We start from the raw sequence: 11,672 nt of genomic DNA, 5'->3' as shown, positions 1-11,672 counted from the left end.
TTATTTCATGTACTGTACATTTAAAGTCTTAAAATACCAAAGTGCGAGCTTAAATTTATTTTTCCTTTTTTTTTATCTTTGTGTTTACAAGGGACAAGTGCCACCAGGGGGTGATATTGTAATGAATCTGTTGAGCAGTGTCCTGTTTGGATAACATGACATTTGTCCATTATTCTTAAAAACTGTTGTGTGCATGGTGACACAACATGTTACTAATATAAACAAACAGAATGGTAATCAGGGGATCTAAATGTTCAATTCAACAACAAGTTCAAAGTTTTTTAATGATGGTGCTTCAATGATTTAAAACAAATACGAGAGAGAATCTTTCATTGATAGATTTAGATAAAGTAAACTTTATTTTATTCTATACATTAGCAATCCATTATTAAATAAATGCAGGAGAATGGATTGACAAATTGTATTTTTAACACATTATGGTCTTCTATGTATAGGCTATTCATGTAAGATCAAAAAATGATTTGAAAACATTGTGCCAGATCATAACACCAGCCTGTTTGTTGATCTGTAAGATAAAAAAAGTATGACATATGGAGGAGCGGTTTCATAACTTTGGTCTGAGTAGGCCTACAGATATAACAATACAACAAATAACTCATCAAAGAATGGAAAAACTAACAAAGAAAAACGCTTTTATCTACATTTTTCTATTTTCCTTAAATGCATATAAAAAGTACAATTTTGCACTGTATATATTTTTTTTGCTAATGACAAGTAAATAAACTACAAATGTCTGCCAACTCCCCCAATACGTTATGATGTATTTGGGCTACTCAGCGTTTTAAAAAAATAATCCTTGTAAAATAGATGCACAAACAATGTCTCCCTGGTGATACCATAATATTTACAGTCTATGGGTGACACTTGGTGTACTTTAGTTTCGGCACATGATTACAGCTGTGAATGGACCACGGTGCATTTCGACTGCAACGCTCTGATTTGAGGTTTGTAAAGTTAGAGAAAGCAGGAGTAAACTCGGAAGTGGAAGAAATTTCCTTCAAAATTAGACAGACGTCTAAAAAAAAAAAACCCTGAAGTAGCAGGCTACTTGTTACTGAGAATCAATTCACAAACGTATTTTTTTTTTATTGACAACTAATTAGTGCCATTATAAATCATAAAAAAAGAAGAACCACAGAGTAGTTAAGTAGGCTGGATGCTACTGATATGACCCATATGACCATATTCTTCAATTAAACTACCACAGAATGGAGGATAGTATTGTGTGTTGATGTTCAATATTTTCACTAGTACATACATACATGTATTTTTATCACTGCTACATCCGGTTCAATGTATTAGTAGGTTACATTACATTTTCACTAATATTTTTTTTCATTAATGGTCTATCATCAATTCCTTTGTCATGTGTGTTTTCTAAAAACAAACACACAAAATTATTAACTCTGAATGAACGTCAATTTTTGTTAGCATAAGCAGAGCTACGTTGTTTCTCTTTGGTGCAGCGTTAAAGGAGCCTACATTGTCCTTTTAAATGTTTGGCACCGAGTTTTATTGTGAAGGGTCACAAGCGGATGTCGTCGACGTTGCTGTTAGCAGGTGAGCTAGTATGCATCGGGACAGATTTTTCGAGCTTCGCAGTAAACGTAGCACCCGAGATGGCAGAGAGAAATCAATCCTCCGAGTTCCTTTAATATGCTCCCTGTTGAGGGGATAAGGGGACCACCGGACCAGACTCAAAATGACCACCGGCTTCAGCTCCGGTTCCTGCCGGTTCGCAGATTATTTTGTGATCTGCGGACTCGACACCGAAAGCGGGCTGGAACCCGACGAACTGTCCGGTAAGCACATTAGCCATCGGGGTAAATGTCGGACTGATGCTGTGACAAACAAGAAGGGAGGGGAGGACTGGTATTGCATACGGCTATTATTAAGCTTTTACTGTCTATTAATAACATGTCGTTTTTCTCTTATTTATTTAAAATGTAGTAAATTAGGATAATTACACAGCGAACACGGGCGAACACAGGCGAACACAGGCGAACACAGGCCTCCTCTCAGCCTGTTTGTGTGTCAACGTTAAAGCTCTGGGAGAAGCGAGAGGATTACTGGCTTGTTGTGTCCCTTCAGCGCACTGACATGAATTTAAATACCCTATTTATCAGAAAGATTTGATGTTGTCATGGCGCTGTTGTTATTTTTTTTTTTTAATGTAAGCAACACTGATTCAGGCTTTTGGTTTTTGTTGATGATGATACAATGTTACTGAGGATGTTGTCATTAAGGCTCCTTAGCTGTCACCGCTGTTATTTAGAGGAGAACAGGTAGAAACACATGGGTGGATTAACCTGGGGGCTTAAATGTTACTCGCCCCTTCATGGACATATCCCCCCCACCCATACACTCTCAGCATCCTCAAGAGACCCACATTGTGCATGAAGCCAGCCTCTTCAATAGCCTCTTAAAGGGCACACCCTTCCCTTCACAACAATAATAAACTGAATTAAATATCCAATGAGAGAGGACAGTAGGTAGTGACACACCTGGATCCTGTTTTATTCTATGACACTGACCTGTTTTTTGTTTACATGTTGTGATTTTTTCCTACATGAGCATGTGTTTTAGAGATGATTTGCATCATCTGGGCTCTAGGCATGAGGGAAAATGTTTAGCATCATGGCAACAGTGCCTGTTTTTTCCTCTTATTCCACATCTGACTCAACAGATTTTTGTATGACAGGATTGTTGGAAACACACCCAGATACAAAGCATTCTGAGTAATTGTAAAGATACCGGGTTCAAATAGAGTGTAAAACCTGACAAGCTAATTCCTAACATTAACTAAGACATTTAAAAAAAAAATGTAGGCGAAGCAGTCACTGTGTGAAAGTGGTAGGACATGTAACATGTTATATCACAATGTCTGCTTATCTAATCTCGTAAGTAAAAGATCCTATTCAAGACATCCTTTCATTTTTGGTCCAAACTGTGTTAACTATTTCTCTCAAAAAGCTCATGTGATTTTCTGAAGTTGTTACGATGGGAGAAGTGTTATTTTCTTCAGCCCAAACTCAGGCTGACACTTAATGAGTGCATAACTCCACTGAAATGCTGCTTTAGGCTGTTCCACCATGAACTGTGACGGATTCTTGTAGTTGGAAAGTTATTATCTATTTGTGAACATTTATTCTACGTTGTTTTAACATGTATTGTCGTCATTACAATCTGAATATATGCACACTTAGCACATTGCAAAAGGCCGCTTGAAATGAGATGTATAAGAAAAATGTACACATGCCCTGCCCGCACACTTATATAGCATGTAAACATTTGACTTTCAAATCGATACATTAGCCATGCAGTCACACCATTTGGATAATCAGAAGCCTTCAGCTTAGGGTTAGCATAGCTACCCTCCAGTTGATGTGAATGTTGTGATGACAGAGTGGATAGTTGGCATAATTGTTGAACAACTATGCGATTTGGTATTAATTTGGAATCATTTAAAAAAAAAAAAGAAAAAGTCTAATATACCCCAAACAGCAGCAAGGTGTATGTAAGTTGGAGCTCATTTAAACCGTCTGCTATAATGAATGCTATTGCACATCGTATAATTTTCTTATGTCATGCAGCTCTTTTGCCTCCACCCTGTCTTAGTGTAGGTGTTAAATAAATTACATTTGATTTTCTGTGGAGTTTCTGGTAAACAGAGTTGTTTTCATAAGGCCATTTCATCTGTTATAAAAAAAAAAAAAACAGAACAATGTATTAATTCATATCCTTGAGTCATAAACCCCTTTTACACAGCCTGTTGAAGACGGTAGAGTTAAGCCGTGTCGTCTGAGTAAAAGGTACACAGGCAGAATGTCTGGGGGAAAATCTTACGTTGCATGGGCCAGCAAGGGAGGAAGGAAGTAAGAGAGGCAACCTGCTGCTATACAATGTTCTGCCAATAAGACAAAATATTGAAGTTAGTGGATGTGTAGGGATGTGGATATGAATACAACGCTGCTGTGGTGGTTCAGTATTCATGTACAGGGGGAAGCTTGGTTACAGTTAAGTTTCCAGAATGTCTGTGTAAGAGAGGGTGTTCTGTCTCCTTTTGAAGTCGTGATGGCTGAGATAGCAGGAAACGTTGATTAACAGTGAAGAGATATCTATCATTTGAAGTGTGTTGACTTCTAGTAATCCCCCAACAGGTGATGTCAGAGTTTCACACAGAAACATCCCTGCTGACTCATGTCGAGTTTGGGGAAATCCTGAATGTTGAACTAAAGAAGTGGCGTTTAAAGTCAAATAAAATGCTACCCATCTCTGTTCTATATGTCAAAACAAAAATGGTCATGTTGTATTGCACATTGCCAATATGAACTAGCCTGACTATTAGCTCGACCTGGTGAGTTTACGCCTTCATGTGAATAAGCTCTTGTGTGACCAGGTCAATACTCCTGTACTAGTTTGACTCCTGGATAACAATCCAATTGGTCAGCTGTTTTTTTTTTTTTTTTTACTGTTTTTAGTCTTGGGGAAAAAATAGCTTCTGTTCTCACAGTGATTCACAGGGATGGACTCAAGTGAGGACTCTTTCCCATTTGTGATTTATCGTGACTCAGCGGCTGGTGAGAGGCCTGTAGAGTTGAAAGAAAGTTCTTTCCAATAAAGCAAACTAAACCAAAACATCTTATATTTTCAGAGACTCTGCACATCTATTCCTTTTTCTTTTTGACTTCCTCAAAGCAAGTTCCTGTTCACATGTTAAAAATTAAAAGGTGCTATTTTTTGCATGAATGTAAGTTTAAGGACATCCACTGATGTGTTTTGAAAAAATAAAAAGGCACAGCCCTGACCTAGTTTATCAGACATACTGCAAGTACACGCAAATGTGGTTGAGCAAGTAAATGCATCTATTTTTTTTCTATCTGCGCCTTCCATCCTTTCTTTGTAAGCATTTCAAAAACAGTCAAGAGATTAATTTATATGAAAATAATGTCAGCCTTTGTGTTATTTGTGTTAACAGAGAATGAACTGATGTGTGATAAAGAATAATATTTATGGAACAAATGTAAAAAAAAAAAAAAAAAGACAATACACACAATAAGAAGTTTGAGGAAAACAACACAAGCCAACAAACAAGAGCTAAATACCCAAGGTAGAAATAAGTAATCATGAATGTGATCTTTTTTTTTAACAATCTGATTACACAGCTGTCCTCTCGTCATTTGATTCTGTGGCATGAAATTACAGACTTTATTTTCTGCTTTATTCTAACACAAGGCATCAGTGTGTCTTAATGTTATTAAAAAAGTCTCTGTGACGAGACAGCCATGTTTATGGTTGAAAGCTAAAGTACAACGTAGAGCTCTGTGGTCAAACATCTCTGCATCTGTTCTACTTACTGCATGTGGCTGCAGTTTACTGTAGAAGAGGTTCTGGGGTTTGCCCTTATTAAATTGACTTTCAGTACTGAGTTGAAGAGAGGAAATGGTGTGGAAACTCCAGTGCAAAAGGTTACAAATGCTGACTACCAAACATAAAACTGCTTAGATGACACCATAAATTACAAATGTTCCCGGATCAGAGTGCACTAGGTAAGCTATATTAATTCTCAAGAAACAAAAAGAGAAAGCAGGAAGTCAAACTAGTTAAACAGAATATCCTGTCTTCTTTTCCAAGCTTTTGAAAGAAAATTAGCAAGTTTAAACACAAACTTAAACAGCCATTCCAGTTTCTGCACATCTGTCCTCCCCAATATTTCTGATTTTACTTCATGAAACAATACTTCTCTTAAATCATCATATTTTGTACAATGCAAAAGAAATGGGACCTTGTATGTGGCTGGATTAGCAGGAATGCAAATACTGGAAACCCTGTTGTTCCTATTTGGATCAACAAAGCTGTGATTATTTGAGAAGTAAAGTCAGACTATTTCTCGCACGATACTAAGAAGAGTAGATGTTGTTTTAAGTAGCAGAGAGAATGACCATGATTCTCCGCCAGCCTCGACTTCATCTTTTGTTTTTGTAGAATTGATTGAGAGCTTCCTGGCGGCGGACTTAGATATTGTATCTTTAAGTCACCTAAATGAATTAGTTAGAAAGATCAAAAGGCAACTATCTGGATAATAAATCAATGATTTGAGACGTTTTCGTGCAAAGATTTGAGCATTTGCTGCTTTTGTTTGTCACATATGACAGTAGACTGACATTTTCGGGTATCGGACCGATGGTAATATAGAAAGAGGAATTTGGAGATGCACACTTGAGCTGGGGAAAATGATTGGATACTTATTAATTAGTGGGGTTGATAAGAAATGTATTCCGTAAGATTTTGAGATTTTACTGCTGTGCGTGATCAAGAAAAACAAAACTAGATTTGTTTTTTCATTTTTTGACTTTTCATGGAAAACACTCGACAAACTAGCGAGAAAAGAGTCGTAAGATCCCAAAAATGATCATCAGCAGAAAGTGCTGTTGATAAGGTTTATTGAAAAAATATGTTCAGACATAACGATCAAAATCATGACGCAGTGAAGAGGTGGTCTGTTGAAATTAGAGATGTAACCAAAGAGCTTTAGTCACTATAGTTACTGTCATAACTGAACAGTTTAGTACTACATGGATTAAGACATTTTAGATCAATTAAGTAACCATCTCTGAAACTAGGCCAACAAACTGTTGAATATTGGTGTCAGTGCCATGGATGAAATATGACAAATTAGGTTTTCTCCAGTTTCTTTGATCAGAACCACATCAGTTTCCTCATTTTTAATATGGTTCAGCTGTAATAACGCTAATGTACAGTGAATTAAAAAAAGAAACAACCTGAACTTCTCTTTCAGCTGTGTGTTCTGCAGCATAGTGAGGACCTGATTAGCATATGTATGACCCTGCAGCTCACAGGATACACTGGAAACAGAGGGAGCTGAGAGACACAAGTACATACGCACACACAGGCTTCACTTATTCAAATGCTAAATATCCTTTTGAATTTCCCAGGCAGCCCCTCTTCCCCCTTCCCCTACTCAGCAAACAAATGAGGATGAATGGCTCAACATGAAAGCTGGCTTTAAATGCATAATGTGTGCTTTCATATTTCATCTCAGTATGGCCTGCAAAGGGTCTCCTATCAGTGCATTTAAATCTGCTTGAAAATGCATCAGATGAACTTAAGATGCAGTTTAAGAATTTTAACAGATTTCTGACTTTGGCTTGGCTTTGACGACATCATAAAAAAACATTTTGTTCTTGACAAGAACATGACAAACCCTGAACTGGCTAGGGCATAGAGATTCGTGATTTGATTCTTCATTAAACTTCAAATCATTTTTCAAATTGAATTCACAATTAGGAGGAGCCATATCCGCGCGCTTTGTTCTAGTAAAATCACGTTTGTCTGTTGGACAATGGTACACGACTCACAGGAGCAGAAAAGTGACGCTTCAAGGTTTCTGATAATATCTGCCTTACCACTAAAAGTCCCAAGATGCAATTTGGCAAGAAACATCAAGTACTTCAAATACTGTAACATTCACTGAACGTAAAATGGTTACAGAAATATTGCCTTCAGATTCATCAGGTATTAGATTCTGGGTGTATTTTGCATAATCTCAGCCACTTTGTGGACCTGATTTGTACACAATTGTTTAGATAAAGCATGTTGAATACATTTCAGACATTTCAGACTGGCTTCTTCTGCATTAAAAACAAAACAAAACACAAGGCTCATGGGTATTGTAGTGTTTAGACTTGTCAAGAACATACAGGATATTATTCAAAGTCAAATTTGAAATGGAACATTGAAATTTAGGAGGCTACTCCTTTATAACATTATTTCATCCATTGATGAGCTTGGTTCTGATAGTTTCTTCTGCTCTAACAATATAGGAAATCAGAACAAGCTCCAACAATAGATTGTATTCAACTTCAAGTAAACTGCTTATCGGCTTAAATGTTAACTGTAAAACTTGTAGTGTTTCACTTTGATTTAATCTACATTCAGGCTTGCCCTCTCTACATCAGTGCTCTTTTCCATTTCCTAATGTGTCCAGTCCTGGATAGCCTTTAAAGTATCCCACTTCAGTGCTTTTTAACAGTTGGAAAAGACTATTGGAGATGGTTTGAGTCAGCAGCTTACCTGCTCCTGAATGTTAAGGGTTTACATTTCTTTCCCTTCATGGCAGAGTAATTAAAGCAGCACATTCTTGTCTTAAAGACGGAGTGTTTTCTGTAGGTCAAGTTTCTGTGCAGTCCAATACCCTTGCTGCTAACAGATGTTTAGTGAGCTGAAACTCTGAGCTGCGGAGTTTCCTCAAAGTACGGCTTGATTGAAAGATTTCTCATCTACAACGACTTCCTGTGAGCTGCAGATGTGGCGTTGATGGTAACTGACTTTATAGGTTTATGTTTAACTATTTTACCCGCGGTGTCTGCCAACAGAACATACTTTTTTTTCGAAAAGAAATTGTGATTGATCAAAATAAGGAAAGAAAACTGCAGTTCATAACATAATAATGCCTGCACTATATATTTTGAAAAGCTAGTTGTTCAAGCATGCACATGACTTACTGGGAACCCTATATGCAACAGAGCTGTAATTACGTTGGCTACAACTGTGCGCTTCCTTGTGCAGTATAAGTCAAAATGCCTGCAAGCAGGAGGGCTGCAGTTTATAGAAGACATCAAATAAAGAATGTCTTGAATGTCTTGGTTTCCATAGTCTTGGTTTTAAAAAGGTTTTACAGGTGAGCCAGACAAAGTTACATTACCAGGTTGGAAGAATTAATTTTATATTTGTGATACTCTGAATATCCAAGTCATGTGTGTTTAGCCACTATCCCACCTCTTTAGGAGATTGGGAAAACAGTACACACAAGTGAAGTGAAAAGTCCTTCATTTTGGTTTTCTGTTTCATCAACCAATTGATTACGAGATCTGGCCACACAGAATTCTCATGAATCCGATGAAAAATAAAAATATAGCAGATATTGAAAGAGGAATACTCTGATTTTTAGAATAAACCAGGCAAAATAATGTTCTTTGTTGCTTCAACACCAACTTACTTGATCCAAGACACCCTGATAGTGCAGTGAAGGTTAACTTGTGCTGGTGAGCTCCTTGTTTTATTTTTTTACTGTAGTGTTTTGTTGTACATTTTTAGGGAAGAAATGTATTCTGAGTAAGAAGTATTGGATGTTTGTGCAGAGAAAAACAGCTGACTCTCTCCCATCACCTATAGTGCAACACATACATGAATATATTTTTATTTTTATATTGACAGATACTTCCTTTTTTTGCTGTAAATCCCTCATTTAGGTGAGGAAGAAAGTGATGTTAACATGCCAAGTTTCAGTAAACTAAAAGTTATTGCTCAATACACTGTCCCACACCTGAGCCTGTTCAAAGAAAACAAATCTGAGAAACTATTTGGGAAATATGTTCCGTCTTTGAAAAACCATCCATATAGTCTCTGTTGGGTATATAAACTGTGTGAGTAAGCTGTCACACTCATGTAAGTGCAGGGTCCTCTTGGTGATAAGTATTGATGTTTTTTTTTTTTTTGCTGCTGAGCTATTTTTAAGTGTTAGCGGTGGCTTCAGCACATTCTGCTGTGGGCAGTCAAGTCGTGTTTGAATGTTGCTTTTCAAGTCACAGTCTTACATCCCTTTATGTCTGAGCCCAGTGGGCCATGTTACAGCAGGTCTGGAGGTACATCCCTTTATGTCTGAGCCCAGTGGGCCATGTTACAGCAGGTCTGGAGGTACATCCCTTTATGTCTGAGCCCAGTGGGCCATGTTACAGCAGGTCTGGAGGTACATCCCTTTATGTCTGAGCCCAGTGGGCCATGTTACAGCAGGTCTGGAGGTACATCCCTTTATGTCTGAGCCCAGTGGGCCGTGTTACGGCAGGTGTGTGAAGGTGTGTGAACACAGAAGGGGTGCAGAGCTATGGGTGGTCGAGGAACCCGACCCATGTGACGCTCTACTCCCACTGCTTCTGGTGCACGCTCTCATGGCATCATGGTCCATTTGATGGAAAATATGACAGATTCAGAAAATGTTTGTTTTCCACCAGGTGAGAGAGCTTCTCATTACTGCTAATTATAGGTGAAGATGATGCTTTAAAGGAACACCTGGGTAATGTGTGCACACTGCACTGCTGTGCTCAAACTGTTACAAAACTGTTAGCATCCTGTTATCCACGTGACAAAACAAGGGAAATTTACACCCTAAGCATTATTTTAAAATGAATTTGTCAAATTAATTTTAACATATATAGTTATATAAGTATGCAGATGTATGGCACCATTGAATGATCATTTTAAATAATTTGAATCATGTAAACTTGTCCCTATAGTAATTTTTCCTTTCTGTGTTCTTTTCTTGTCTTCTGATAATGTTACATTTTACTTTTAATATTATACGGTTCAATTAAATATTTTTTTTATTTTGGCTCATGTCTGCAATTGTGCAAATGTTCTAGTTTGAATTTCTGGATTCTGAGTCTCTCGTTTCATTTACACATCAGCATTTTACTGTCATCCCATTAATATCTGGTGTCATTTTGCAGGTGTTTTTTAAAAACTCTGTATTAATGTCTCTATAAAGACGTAAAACTAAATAATGAAAGAATAAGTTTAAGACTATAGCGTGATTTTCCTCAATCTTATAATATGACGGCTAATCCAGCTCTTTCTCTTTTTCATTTGCTTTAATACATTTCATTTGAGTGTTTGTGAAGTTCAGTGAAGGGACACAACAGATTTGCAAAGTTATTCTTATTATTTAGCAACCATTCTTTTGATCAGGCTTTTTAAAGGCAATTTTGTTTTGCTTCCTTGTTTTGCGTGAAAGAAACTGCTGTGCTCACTCATTTTCCTGTACTGCACGCTGTGAAAACTACCTCGTGATTTTCACAATCAGTTGTTGTCCTGTGATAGTGCGACGGCCTGCTGTGTGCAGGCTGTGGTATGATTTGTGTATCTTTAGGTTACTGTTAGCCCTGACACATGAAAACCTCAATACTCTCCCAACAATAATGCAATAAGGTCATTGGCCTCCTAAAACCCCTGTTTCCAAAACCAGATGTGTCCAGATGTTTGTTGTAACATTGCAACAATTGACTTTGTCCTGAGAGTGTTTGCAAACCTCTCCGGTCACATCATCATCATCATCATGCTTCGCGTCTGTTTTCACTTTGTGTGTTGGAATGTGACCTAAATAAACAAGCTCATAATCAGCGGAAGTCAGTCTCAGCCTATTTGAAGAAAAGTCCAAACATAGTATTCAGGAGTCATCAAAGTATATAATATATATAATATGTATATTAGAGTAATTGATAAGGAACTTCATAACTACCAATGATTATAATCTCACTGTCTGGCCTTTGGTTGGCCTTTGGTTGCCCTTTTGGTTGCGTAATATCCTTCGCCTTTTTTCTCCCGTCGGCAGTTTGGACCTGAAAGTAACTGTCGAATTAAACCACTTAACTCATTAGACTTTCATTCCCTTGCCAGGGTTTGCATCTTAAAAGTCTAATTCTAACTTGTTTGTTGCTCCACTCAACACCTTCCACAGCAGTCGTGTTGGACGAGGATAAGCCTGTGGACTCACTGAAGGGATAATGAATCATTAATAGTACTTTGGTCAGTTTTTTCAGCATCTTACCTGACTAAAGACCGAACCTTGATCCATC

General features: G+C 37.5%; 1 protein-coding gene across 4 annotated transcripts in view; it reads left to right on the top strand.

The window, feature by feature from the left end:
* The first annotated feature begins 1,585 nt into the window (after window positions 1-1,585).
* The window catches only part of dennd5a (DENN/MADD domain containing 5A), a 35,680-nt gene continuing 25,593 nt past the window's right edge, over window positions 1,586-11,672 (top strand). For all 4 annotated transcript variants that reach the window (XM_020661384.3, XM_020661381.3, XM_020661380.3 and 1 more), the window contains exon 1: window positions 1,586-1,823. In XM_020661384.3, the coding sequence (XP_020517040.1) occupies window positions 1,724-1,823 (100 nt within the window). In that variant the 5' untranslated portion in view covers window positions 1,586-1,723. The remainder of the gene's footprint in view (window positions 1,824-11,672) is intronic.

This window comes from Labrus bergylta, chromosome 3 (assembly GCF_963930695.1).
Source record: "Labrus bergylta chromosome 3, fLabBer1.1, whole genome shotgun sequence".
NCBI classification, from domain to species: Eukaryota; Metazoa; Chordata; class Actinopteri; order Labriformes; family Labridae; genus Labrus; species Labrus bergylta.
Note: the sequence above shows the minus strand (reverse complement) of the source record. Positions and strands in the feature narration are given on the sequence as shown.